At 40.1% G+C, this 13,541-nt stretch overlaps 2 protein-coding genes across 2 annotated transcripts; both read left to right on the top strand.

The window, feature by feature from the left end:
- Window positions 1–7,966: 7,966 nt before the first annotated feature.
- Window positions 7,967–11,041, top strand: LOC103950225. Its single transcript, XM_009361410.3, is given in 6 exon segments — window positions 7,967–8,221; window positions 8,542–9,158; window positions 9,161–9,432; window positions 9,608–9,808; window positions 10,112–10,307; window positions 10,571–11,041. Coding segments are annotated over 5 exon segments (1,455 nt in total). The 5' UTR covers window positions 7,967–8,221; window positions 8,542–8,557; the 3' UTR covers window positions 10,756–11,041.
- Window positions 11,042–11,538: 497 nt separating this feature from the next.
- On the top strand, window positions 11,539–13,143 carry LOC103950224 (E3 ubiquitin-protein ligase RSL1-like). The gene is made up of 2 exons (XM_018648181.2): window positions 11,539–12,752; window positions 12,924–13,143. The coding sequence occupies exons 1-2, from the start codon at window positions 11,737–11,739 to the stop codon at window positions 13,000–13,002; spliced, it is 1,095 nt and encodes a 364-aa protein (XP_018503697.2). The 5' UTR covers window positions 11,539–11,736; the 3' UTR covers window positions 13,003–13,143.
- Window positions 13,144–13,541: the final 398 nt, after the last annotated feature.

Raw genomic sequence — 13,541 nt, forward strand, 5'->3', positions numbered from 1 at the left:
GGCATTCAAGCTTCTCAAGAACAAGCTTACCACGGCACCTATCATCCTTCCACCTGATTGGACGTTGCCTTTCGAGCTCATGTGTGATGCATCCGATTATGCAATAGGGGCTGTTTTGGGTCAAAGGAAGAATAAGCAATCCCACGCCATCTATTATGCTTCTAGGACACTAAATGATGCTCAATTAAATTATTCAACCACTGAGAAAGAATTACTTGCTGTGGTTTTTGCATTAGATAAGTTCCGATCTTACTTACTTGGTACTAAAGTTGTTATTTTTACTGATCATGCAGCTCTCAAATATTTGCTCACGAAAAAGGAGGCCAAGCCTAGATTGATTCGATGGATGTTGCTTCTACAAGAGTTTGACATTGAGATTCGGGATAAGAAAGGCGTGGAGAATGTGGTGGCTGACCACCTAAGTCGAATGGTACATGAGGAAGTAGCGCCAATTTCTGAAACCTTTCCCGATGAGCAATTAATGTCTATCCAGGTAAGTGAGCCTTGGTATGCTGATTTGGTTAATTTTCTGGTGTCTAAGCAAGTTCCTAACACCTTAAGCAAGGCTCAACGTGATAAATTAAAAAAGGATGCACGTTTTTATGTTTGGGATGACCCTTATTTGTGGAAAATATGCCCTGATCAGATTGTGCGTCGTTGTGTTCATGAATCTGAATTTAATTCCATTTTGAGTTTTTGCCATACATATGCATGTGGTGGACACTTTGGCACACAACGCACCGCGTTTAAGGTTCTTGAGAGTGGTTTTTATTGGCCTACATTGTTTAGAGATGCTAGGGCTTTTTGCTTAACATGTGATAGATGTCAAAAGACCGGAAGTATAGGCCAAAGAGACCAAATGCCGCAAACCCCAATCCTTGTTGTTGAAATCTTTGATGTTTGGGGTATTGATTTTATGGGTCCATTCCCTGTGTCTTTTGGTTTTACGTACATTTTACTTGCCGTTGATTATGTGTCAAAGTGGGTGGAAGCTAAAGCCACCCGAACTAACGATTCTAGAGTTGTTGCAGACTTTGTGAAATCTAACATTTTCTCTAGATTTGGGATGCCTCGAGTGCTCATAAGCGATGGTGGGACTCATTTTTGCAACCGCACCATTATAGCATTGCTCAAGAAGTACAACGTGATGCATAAGGTTTCCACACCTTATCACCCCCAAACCAGTGGCCAAGCCGAAGTTTCAAATCGAGAAATCAAGCAAATCCTGGAAAAGACCGTTGGACCGAATAGAAAAGATTGGAGCTTGCGCTTGGAGGATGCACTATGGGCCTATCGAACGGCGTACAAAACGCCCATTGGAATGTCCCCATTTCGGCTAGTCTATGGCAAGCCGTGCCATCTACCCGTAGAGCTTGAGCACAAGGCACATTGGGCGGTCAAGACCTTCAATATGGATGTGGACGCGGCTGGAAACCATAGGAAGCTACAATTGAGCGAGCTTGAAGAGATTAGGCATGAAGCGTATGAGAATGCCCGGATTTACAAGGAGAAGACCAAGGCCGTTCATGACAAGATGATTAGAGGCAAAACCTTCTCAATTGGGCAGAAAGTGTTGTTATTCAACTCTCGTCTTCGATTATTCCCCGGTAAGTTACGTTCAAAGTGGGTTGGCCCTTTTATTGTCACTAATGTTTTCTCTCATGGTGCAGTGCAAATCAAAAGTTCAAGGACGCAGCAAGAATTCAAAGTGAATGGGCATCGATTGAAGCCCTATTACGAGATGTTTGAGGAGCATGTCGTGGAGGAGGTACCCCTCCATGCCGTGGAACCTAGTCAAGCTTAAATGGAGGTACCGTCCGGCTGCAAGACGTAAAAGAAAGCGCTACTTGGGAGGCAACCCAATACAGTGAATAAAACAAAGCTTTTTCATTAATTTTCGAGAAATTACAAATGTATCTAACAAATGGAGCTTCACAAAGGTTGTTTTTGTTTTTGTTTGCGTGAAGACCCGCCACGAGGCAAAACTCTAGAAGCGGAAGGCATCGAAGCAGGAGGCATCGGAGCAAGAGGCATCGGAGCAGAAGGCATAGGAGCGGGAGGCATAGGATATAGAGCATTCCAGGCCCCAATACTTGGCGAAACGCTGGATGACCCAGGAAAGAGGTGCCCCTGGAAGAAAGACGCAAGCCGTTGACGGTCACTTTGCATCCGACCTTGAGATTCCAGCATCTCATCAAGCTTCCTCTTCATGCCCGACGAATAGTTATTGGCAAGCACATGCAAAGTTCTATTCTCATACTTAAGTTGTTTGATCTCTTGTTTCAGGATCTCAACCTCCGCCATCAAAGATTCAACCTGACGGGAGCGAGCAAGGAGGCGTTGGCCCATGTTGGACACAGAGCCTGCGCACTGCACGCTGAGAGCCAGGGACTCTTGAACGGCCAACTGATCGGACCGTCCTGAAAGCAGCTGACTATCTCTGGGAGTGAGGAGGTTCCGAGCTACTATCGTAGCTGTTGTGGCGTCCTGCATCACGGAGTCTTCAACTGTAAGAGGACCGTCAGAAGATAAGAAAGAAGGGCGCCATACGTTATCTTGTTGCGGCACGCCCGAATCACTGCGGAGACTCAATTCTAAGCTAAGGTTCGATGGGTTTGCCATTTTTCAAAAGTGTTCAAAAAGAAGGGGTGGACGGAGTAAATTTTCGAAAGGCCGGAACCAATTTTTTTTCAGAATGGGAAATCTTCAGAGTGTGTAAGTTGGCGGTGATCGATAGCTCTATAAAAGGCCAAGGCAACGCGTCCACCGATTCAAAAAGCCGGAATTTGAGGTGCAAAGTTCGGCGACGCTCCCTCAGCTTTTCAGAAAACGCGTTCAACACGTGGAGGCCATCATCGCAGCTACACGTCTTTAGCCGACAGGCGCAAAGTTCGGCGACGCTTTCTCTGCTTTTCAGAAAGCGCGTGCAGCCTTATCGAAGAGACGTCTTCAAAGATCGAGGAGTCGTCACTATTCCAAAAAGCCGGATTTGCGGGATCAAAATGTTTGTCGACAACGGTAAAAGCACAGTATCACCACTTGCTATTGAATTCCCTATATATGTCGACCTTCATTTTTTTTTTTGGCAAGACAGAACTGAAGAAAATGCCCAACTCTTTCTCACCTCTGAGGGTGCACTCCCAGCAAAGCCTTTCGAGATACTCCATTCTCTCTTCTTTCCCAAAGATGATACCAGATGCCTGGAGTACAGATGATCCAGGAGGAAGCAGCACAACACATACATGTGCTGATTCATTCACCGCTTCTTCAAAAGCAAAGGTATCTCATATCATCAAGGGCAAAAGCAAAGGTATCTCATATCATGCTTTTTCCCTGTCTTTTCCTTTGTCCTTGATATTACTTGCATGGCAAAGTGAAATAAGCAATCAGCCGGCACTTGGAGTCTATCTGGACTCTATTCCCTGGTTGCTTACCTAGCTTTGCTAAGCTATCCTCTAACCCTCTTCAATACGAATTGGAGAGATTGAACAAAGAAACAGATAAGAGGAGGAAGCTCAGACCTTCGGGGGAGACGAAAGGAAGCCTGCTGCCCAGTTCAAGAGTAGCACAAAGGAAAATCAACGATGGGAGCAGCGCAGTTCAAGAGTAAGCCTGTGGAATCACAAAGATCCAAGCCTCACTGCAATGATCAAGGAGAAGATGGAACGAACACTCCACAACCAGATTTGCATTTCTAAACTCTTCTCTTTGTTAGATACATTCAGCCATGTTTAGTATGTTTAATTGCTGTTTATATGTTTGTTTGTGTTTAGTGTGGTTTTTAACATTGAGGACAATGTTTGATTTAAGTGTGGGGGAGTTATTAAAGTATTTTGATGCAAATTCGTAGGGTTTTATCCACCATAAACCTCAAATGTTGTTTCTTGCTGTTTTTAAGTGTGTTTAGTGTGTTTTGACTTAAAATTTTGAAAATCACATAAAAATTTGAAAAACATGTTTTGAAAAGCCTAAAAAGAGTGTTTTGAGTCGTTTTTGTGTCGTAGGTCACCTTCCAACACAATAATAAGGATTTGGTTTCTAATTGCATGACTGTTGAAAAGAGTTATAAACATGGAGAAAAGTTTGATTTACTCTTGGTATATGCTTGATTATGGTTATAATGTATGACTTCACATGCAATCATAAAAGAAAAATTCGTTTTTGTAACATGCTTGAAGGAAGGAACTCAAACAAACGCTACAACCCTGAGAGACTTAAGCCTATAACGTTCTTTGGAGAGTATAATCTGTGATTTCTTGTTTTCTAAAGTCGTTGCATGATCTCATTATTCTTTGCTTGGTTACTACTTAGAAGGCGTTTCATCATATAGTTCCAAATGCTAGAACTCATGCCCATTTCATTCAAAGCATGTTATTGATTTGCATAACATATATCAAGATGAAGTTGTGTAGTTGCCACCATAGCCAAATAGCCTCACTTCCCATATTTCGTATTTGTTATAAGTTTTAACCCCGTTGAGCCTTGTGTAGCATTTATTCTTTGTTTACCCACATTTTCCTCACCTAGCCTAGTTTAGGACAATCCACACCCTTGTTCTTAAAAGATAGTGAGCATAACTTAAATGAATTCCTTTTGAGAAACATTATGCAAGAAAATAAGTGTGGGGGAAGGAATGCTTGTTCTTAAGTATGTTTTGAGTTTCAAACAGAAAAAAAAAAAAAAAAAAAAAAAAAAAAAAAAAAAAAAAAAAAAAAAAAGAGCTTGAAAAATGAAAGAATGAGTGATTGAAGAAAGGGCTCAAAACACCAATTCTGGCCCTAAATTGTCTCCCTTTTTGTTCCAAAGTTGAGTGAATTCTAAGTTGATTCAATTGTCTTGCTCACTATTTCTTTAAGAACCTTTGTTTTCCATATCCCTTCTTTGTTATCCACACACCCCAAGCCCCATTACAACCCGTGACTTCAATCTTGAGTGTTATGTGTTTCAATTTGTGGAGTTTGAACTTGGTATGAGCATATGGTGTCACTGGTTCTCGCGTCTAAGTAGTAGCATTCCATTCATGAGATCATATCTAAACATGCTTATTAACTCCAGAAATTGCGTTCCTTGTGATACATATATGTGAGTGTTCGTTTTCATATTTACATCAATCTTCTCACATATACTTAGTGTAGGGTGTGTAGTTAGAAAATCTGAGTGAAAATTGAGTGCATATCTTGTAAGGAATTGAGCAAATTCTCTAAGGCATGTTACTACATTCAAAACATGGTTTTAAATGCTTAATTGTGAACTAGTATATGGTGACTATGATTAAGAATGTACTTAAGTGTGAAGATGACTAAAATCTGTGGGAATGATGATTTTTAACTTGTCATGTGCATTGGAAATCCCTAAGACGATTGTTGGAAGGTTTAGGTGTGTTTTACTTGTTTTGTTTCGTTTCGTTTTGTTTTGTTTTTCTTTCTGTTTTGCTCGAGGACTAGCAAAAGATAAGTGTGGGGGAGTTTGATAGGAGCATATTCATGCGACTTAAACGGCTTGTTCTCGTGCATTTACGTTATGTTTCTCTAGTTATTTTAGTCCTTTATGCTTCTTTTGTGTGTTTTCAGGTTCTAAGGGCTTAAGGAAGAAAAAAGATGCATTTTGGAGCATTTTGGAGCAAAATTGGGCTTGGAATGGATGGCATATGATTGGAGCCAAAATGTTGGACGAATTTGAAGGCCTTGTATTCATTTTGGACATAAAACAAAGGGCCTAGCCCATTCTCTCTTAAACCAAGCCCTTTGCCATGCATTTCCTTCCAATTCCAAAAGCCCACAATCAATTCAAATGCCATGCAAATCCATATTCAACACCCTAAACTACAAGCATGCATCATCTCACCAAGCAATCAAACAAGCCACATGCATGTCCCTTTAATCATTCAACCACATTCCCACTTTCCTAGCTAACCCTACATGCATTCTTTATTCACTCTTCATCATTGCACCACAAATCATTCACCCACATGCATTCATAAATCATCCACACCTTTGTGCCATGCACATTCATAGCTTTCCCAACATAATTCACATACATTCCATTCCATCTCCCACATGCACATTCACCCCTTTCTCCATACCAAAACCGTGCATACACATTTCATTCCATTCATCCATCATTCATCCATCTTCCACCCCCTTTAATCATTTAACCCACATACATTCACAACACACTTCACATGCAAAACAATAACCATTCACACACCAAAACATCCATGCCGTGCATCCCCTCCACATTTCAGCTTTCCAAATGTAATTTCATCAACACATGCATTCATTATTCATTCACCTTGCATTTCAACCCACATGCACATTTAATCATTCAACCTTGCAGCCACCTTTACACCCCATTCATCCACAAACATGCAACCAACACATTTTCATCAACAAACAAGCATCATTGCCGTGCACTTCACCTTGTGAAATTCCAACATCTTCACATGTATTTCTAGCTTTCCCTTGCATTTCCACCACTCATTCTTCACCTACATGCATTATTTATTAAACTTTTCATCATTGCATCCAGAAAATGAGCAAGAAAGCTTCCCAAACACATGTTTCTTCAACAAACAAATCAGCCCACATGCATCAAATTCTTTCCTTTGCCGTGGGATCCCTTTGGCCCCCTTGTGAAAATTTCAGCTTTCCACCCACTTTCCTAGTCTTTTATCACATGCATTGCAGCCATATGTTCCCTCCACTACTCCTATAAATACCTTGCATTCTCATCATTCAAGGCATTCCTCATTTTCACTCACAACACAACACTCTTCAAAATCATCCATTCCTCTCCCTTTGGCCGCAAGCTTTCCCTTCCATTTCTCCTCCATTTCTTCCATTTCCATAAATTCCCCAATCCATTCAATACACCAACAACATCCCTTAAACCTTGTGCTACAACAACGAGGAAGAGAAGAGTGCCTAAACGTTCATACAATTCAAGCTTTGAGTTGTTGGAATGTTTAGGTGTTTCTTTGATTTCAAAGTTTCATTTTAATTCTCTTTGTGTTGTATGTATGGAAGAGAAGAGTGCTTAAACGTTCATACAATTCAAGCTTTGAGTTGTTGGAATGTTTAGGTGTTTCTTTGATTTCAAGGTTATGAGGAACTAAACCCCCTTTAGGTAGGGGGTGATTCGAAACTATGTTTATATTTGCAATATGAATTGATTAACTTTCGTTGGAATTTCATAAGTTGTGGATTCAATTTGTTTAACCGTTTGATTGATAGCTTATTTATGAATGTTTATTAAGAATGCGCGCTTAATTTTCATGCATAAATATGACGCTAGAATATAAGTGAATTTCACCTAATCGTTATGAACTTATATTCACAAGTAGTGGAGGTTGCTTATAAACAATCGTGTTAAACATATTCTTGGCACGAGTTTCATGCTCATCATAGTAACGAATGCCTCGTCAACACTTATAGTTTTCATAATGCTTAATGATCTTTGATTGTATCTTTATTGTGCTATTCACGTAAAGGACTTTTGGAGAATGTTGTGAATTGCGTTGCGCAAACCCATCCAATTCATTAACTTAAGGAAAATTTGACGGTTAATTTAAGCGGACCTAATTAATCCGGAGTGTTGAGTATCATAATTTATCGAAAGACCAACTGAGAATCAATCTTGTATGCAAGTATAACATATGTGGAGAAGAACCCCTTAGCTAGCTTCCCATCCATTCATTTCCGTCAAATCCATATTCACAATTTGTTTTGTGTCTAAGTATTTATTTTAGTAAATTCGTCCAAATCCAATCCCCCCTTATTTTGTTTAAGTTTTAGTCTTAATCTTTCTTATTTTTAGTTTTGCATTCTTTGAGCATTAAATATTGTTTTATATTGTGTTTTTACGTTTTTAAGTCAAATCCAAGTGATTAACAATCCCTCCTAATCCCCGGTCCAGAACGATCCCTACTTATACACTTCACTACAATTGAGATCGCCGCGTGAACAACTGCCATAAAACAACGGCATGCCATTTCCTTTTAAGATGAGGATTTTTTTTTTTGAAAAAAAAAACGTGTACCCGACTGGATGTTGTTTTTGTGATCACACGCGGACGCCAAGTCTTTTCGTGCATCCGAAGAACTCTGGGTGTCTTTTCTTCTTCTCCCGCTTCTTCTTCGTTGGTCGCAAAACCCTGAAAATTAAATCCCTAATCAAACCAGTTTCTCAATTTTGTTCAATTGACAGCTCGAATTGATCAACAGGTACGTCTGCTGTCGGTTTATCTTTTTTTTTTCTTTAATTTAATTCAATTAAATTACCCTAGAACAAACCAGAAGCAAAATCCCCAATTCCCGAATTCGAATTCGTGTTATTTTTGCTGAAAAGATAATTAATTTACGATTTTTGATTATTTTCCAGCTGCATATTGTTGTCGTGCTCGTTTCCCTTAATTTAATTCTGAATTTTTACCTTGATTTCGCTTTGACGTCAAAGTTGATTCTCTTTCTGGGATTTATTTATTTTTGAATTTTGTAACATATTCTGGTTTCGAATTCGAACCGAAAAATTGAATTTTGTGTAGTGGTTTGAGGAATTGTATGGAGAGCTTTGAGGGGAGAGTTTCGTATTCGTCCCTTCCAAAGATAGACAAACACCAACCCCAATTCCACTATGGTGACGAGTATGTCGGTTCCGATTGGCCCGAGCCAGAACACTGCGGGAAAGTTAGTTACCCCGCAGTAGCATCCAAGCCCGAGAAGCATGATTATTCGTACCAGTTTCCTCTTGAGTCCGAGGATTTTGTTGATGGCTGCGAGTATGATTCGAGCGAAGAGCCTTGTGATTTACCTCAGACTAATACGCAACCGGAAGTCAATTTGAAGAATGTGCTGACTGGGGTATTTGCCATTCTGACTGGCCGGAACAAGGCACCGGGTCTTCCATCAGGCAATCAGCTACCCAATTCGAATGTTTCATTTTTGGGCTCAGAAAAAAATGGTGATACATGCTTGCACTCGTCGGTTTATATACCCAGTGCCCCACCCCTGCTTGAGCCAACAACGTTTAATTACAACGCATACAAAGATGTTTTGGAAGCTGAGCCCCCTGAGTGGCTTCCTGATAGTTCTACTACAGGTTGCATGCAGTGCACTTTGCCTTTTACTGCACTTACTCGTGGAAGACATCATTGTCGGTTCTGTGGGGAATTTTCTGCAGAACATGTAGTAAAGGAAGGTGCTTGTTGCCTGTCAAGTTTAGGGAGAGGAATCCGCAGAGGGTCTGCGATGCCTGCTATGATAGGCTAGATCCTTTACAGGGTATTCTAATTAACAGCATCAGCAATGCTGCACAAGCAGCCAAGCACGATGTCATCGATTGGACGTGTACAAGAGGATGGTTAAATCTTCCTGTTGGGTTTTCCATGGAACAGGAGATATACAAAGCATCCAACACATTGAGAAGTTACTCCCAGGTGCAATTCTGAATTCCATATAAGTTTTGTTAAGTTAATTTTGTTCCTACATTTCTGGATTATTAGTTTCGTTAAGTTACTCCCAGGTGCAATTATGAATTTCAATTCATTTCGTCTAAAGAGTTCTCATATTCCAATTCAGATGATTTCTGACATCTTATGTTATGTTTGACAGGTTGCTAGGTTGAATCCTGAGAGGTCTATACCCGCAGCTGTTCTTAAAGGAGCCAAAGGTCTGGCAATCCTAACAGTTGCTAAAGCTGGTGCACTTCTCTCTTACAAACTTGGTACTGGTTTGGTAATTGCTCGAAGGTCTGATGGATCATGGTCTGCCCCGTCATCCATATTTTCTGTTGGCTTAGGATGGGGCGCACAGGTATATATGCAATATTTTCGTTGTTCTAATGTTATTTATCTGTTGTTTCCGTCTATGATTATTTGTACATGCTTAAGTTGGAAGAAAGGAATTTCAGAGGAGTAATAATTCATATACATTATTTACAAAAATAATAATAATAGTTCATATGCATTTGTCACCAGCAGTTTCTTTTTAAAATTGATATGTTTAGTCTCTTCCGCTTCAGTAAGTTGAGAAATTCTAAATCTTGGCTGGAATTTTCTACTTCCTTAGTTCTTTTCCAGGCGGTAATCTTTGCATTCCCATTGTTTCTTTTTCCAGATTGGGGGTGAGCTTATGGACTTCATCATTGTGCTTCACGATTTAAAAGCTGTGAAAACATTTTGTAGTCGCATGCATTTTTCTCTTGGTGCTGGGTGTAGTGCTGCCGCAGGACCTATTGGTAGAGTGCTGGAAGCAGACATGCGCGCTGGAGACAGAGGTTCTGGAATGTGCTATACATACAGTTGTAGCAAAGGTATGATAACAAGTTTAGATTGGTAAAGCTTTCCAGTTAATGACTAGGATCATTCGCTGTATACCATGGCACGAGGGTCTTTTCATTGGTACAAGTAGCAAAGATTGTAGTGGAGTATTGGTTTGTCATTTTACTTTTCAAATTCTTAATATGTATCACCCACTGTTTGTTTAACGCATTTTGAGGGTTCTGTTATTCGGGGCAGTATGGGAGCTTGGAAAAGATCCTACTCCTGACGGTGTGACGTTGCGATGTTTTGACAGGTGCATTTGTTGGAGTATCATTGGAAGGGAACATTGTGGCCACGAGGATGGATACCAATCTACAGTTTTATGGTGACCCTTACTTGACGACTTCTGATATACTACTCGGAACTGTGGACAGACCAAAGGCTGCTGAGCCCCTGTATACGGCCCTGAAAAACCTCTACTCCAGTCTACAGTGCTAGTTCCGGTTGCATCTCCGATGACTACTTGTTTAAGCTTTCTGTTCAGAACAATTGACGGGGTTCAGAATTCGTTTCTTAATATTTCACCTTTGGTTTGAAACTGTACATTAGAAGTTAATAGGTGTTGTCTGTATAAAGGAAAAGAAAGATTCATGCCTGACAATTAAGTTTTTTTTTATACCAATTGTGAAATCACTTGGAACTGCTCTTGTATATAAGCAAACCATAGATGTGTGTATATCATATTATTTGACAATGTACCACTGCAGAAAGACTCTACCCCTTATTATGTTGCTTCTGAAATAGCTAAAAGCGCTTTTATGACCGTTAAAATCTCTGTCAGGGGGAGGGAGTTCTTTAAAAAGAATGAGGATCCTTTTTGGATCTTTTTTGTAAGGATTTTGGAATCTTCCAATCAAATCTGTTTATCATATATCGTGCAATCAGAAATTATTGTAATTTTTTTACTTACAATGGAATATAAACAGAACTTGACGAAAATTGGTCACGCGATGTACGATGAATAAACGTGATTGAAAGATTCTCGGATTTTCACGTAAAGATTTTTTTTACTGCACGATATACGATGAATAGAATTGATTGAAAGATTCTCGGATCCTCATAAGAGGATCCGGAGAGTTAGTCCTATGTTTGTCAGTGGCATAATGGTAATTCAAAATTGCCCAAAGTAAACGTTTAGGGAAGATGTATTCTCTCTCCAAAAGGTCAATCTTCTTTTATTTTATTTTTTATAATCCTTATTGACGAAGGAAGTCCCATTCCTTACCGCTCATGGACTCTCCTCTTGTGTATGGATGAAGTTGATGATCCAGAATTCAGCCCTAGAAATTTCATCACATCACTCAGTCTTAACAATTAAACCTCACCATCTGTAATTAGCCTCTTATTATTTCTTCACACTGCCACCTGAGTTAGATTCTTAATCTTAACCACTGAAGAGAGAGAGAGAGAGAGAGAGAGATGGGCAACAAACTTTGCACAGGAAAGAAGTTGGGTGGCAAAGTTTTCACAGGAAACAAACTGGGGAGCAACGTTTTCACAGGAAAATACATAAGGGGTAAGCACTTCTCCTTCGTGACCAAACATATAGTACTGCATACAAAAACAAATACGAAGCAACATGAACATGTTGTTGATATTGATATTGATCCAACTTTTGTATGTGACTTGTGTGATGCGAAAAGTCATCTCGAAAACTCATTCAACATCAAGGGTTGTGCCCATTTTTACTGTCGAGAGTGCGTTGTTCAATACATAGCGTCCAATCTCCAAAACAATGTCACATCCGCTGTTATGTGCCCTGTACAAGGCTGCACTGGCGCTCTAGACCCTGACTACTGTCATCCAATCCTCCCAGACGACATCTTTGATGGGTGGGGCAATGCCTTATGTGAATCTACACTTGCAGATGAGAGTGATGATATCGATTCAACTTTTGTATGTGACTTCTGTGTTGAGCCAGTTGATCTAAAAGACTCGTTTAACATTAAGGGTTGCTCCCACTTTTACTGTCAAGACTGCATTGTTAAATTCGTAGCATCCAAGCTTGATGACAATGTATCTTCCATTACATGCCCTGCACAAGGCTGCACGGGCACATTAGAACTTGACTACTGTCGTCCTATCCTCCCAACCGACCTCTTTGATAGGTGGGGCAAGGCCATATGTGAATCTGTGGTTATCGGGCCTCAGAAGAAGTACTTATACTGTCCCTTCGTTGGGTGCTCTGCGCTGTTAATCCACGAGGGGCCAGAGGATACCAATCAGGCTCCATGTCCTCATTGCAAAAGAGAGTTTTGCGCCAAGTGTAAGGTTCCTTGGCATACCGAATTCAATTGCTCCATGTTTCAGAAACTGAGAGATAAGGGCGAAGACGAGATGCTGGAAGAGCTTGCCAAGAATAAGAACTGGAGGAGGTGCCCACGTTGCAGTTTCTATGTTGAAAGAATAGATGGGTGCAGCTACATGAAATGCAGGTCAGTTGAACTTCTCTGCTACTTCTAGATTAATTCCCTATCAGTTTTGGAATTAAATAACTTGAGTTATCTCATTCAACTTGCATAAATTTTAATATTTTATCTTTTGGTGTATATATATTTGCCCTAATCTTCATTGATCATCAAAGTTGGTTACTATTATTGTTGTAGGTGCGGATTTGCTTTCTGTTACAGTTGTGGAATTCAAGCTGTCGAACATACCCGTTATTGTCAAAGCTGTAAGAAATAATCCTAATTATTTGCTCATGAGCGATCTTGCTGCAATATTATGGAGTTTGTTGCAGGTAGGATTCTAGGAATTAGATCATTGTGCTGTTTGTTTATACTCTGATGTGTAACATCTATTTGGATCAATATTACTCAAGTTCGAATCTCCCTCCTTGTAGTTGCTAGTTAATTTGCAGTTGCATCTCTGATGCTACGCATTTTAATTAAGTTTTATGTTCAGAACCTTCGTTGGGGTTCAGGAGTAAAGTACTTAAAGGAAAACTACTCTTATTCCTTACAGTAACCGATGATGAACTCTCCACTCGTGTATATAATGAAGTTGATGTTCCACCATAATCTAACCTAGAGAGAGAGAGAGAGAGAGAGAGAGAGAGAGAGATGGGCACAGGAGTAAAGCTCGAAAACTCATTCAACATCAAGGGTTGCACCCTTTTCTACTGTTGAGAGTGCGTAGTTCAATATGCAGGGTTAAGTGCCTTAAATAAGGCTGCACTGGCGTGCTAGAGCTTAACTAATGTCATCCTATCTCCTCAAACGACG

The sequence above is a fragment of a genome, unplaced genomic scaffold, assembly GCF_019419815.1.
Source record: "Pyrus x bretschneideri cultivar Hongxiangsu unplaced genomic scaffold, Pyrus_bretschneideri_v1 Contig1, whole genome shotgun sequence".
Classification (NCBI taxonomy): Eukaryota; Viridiplantae; Streptophyta; class Magnoliopsida; order Rosales; family Rosaceae; genus Pyrus; species Pyrus x bretschneideri.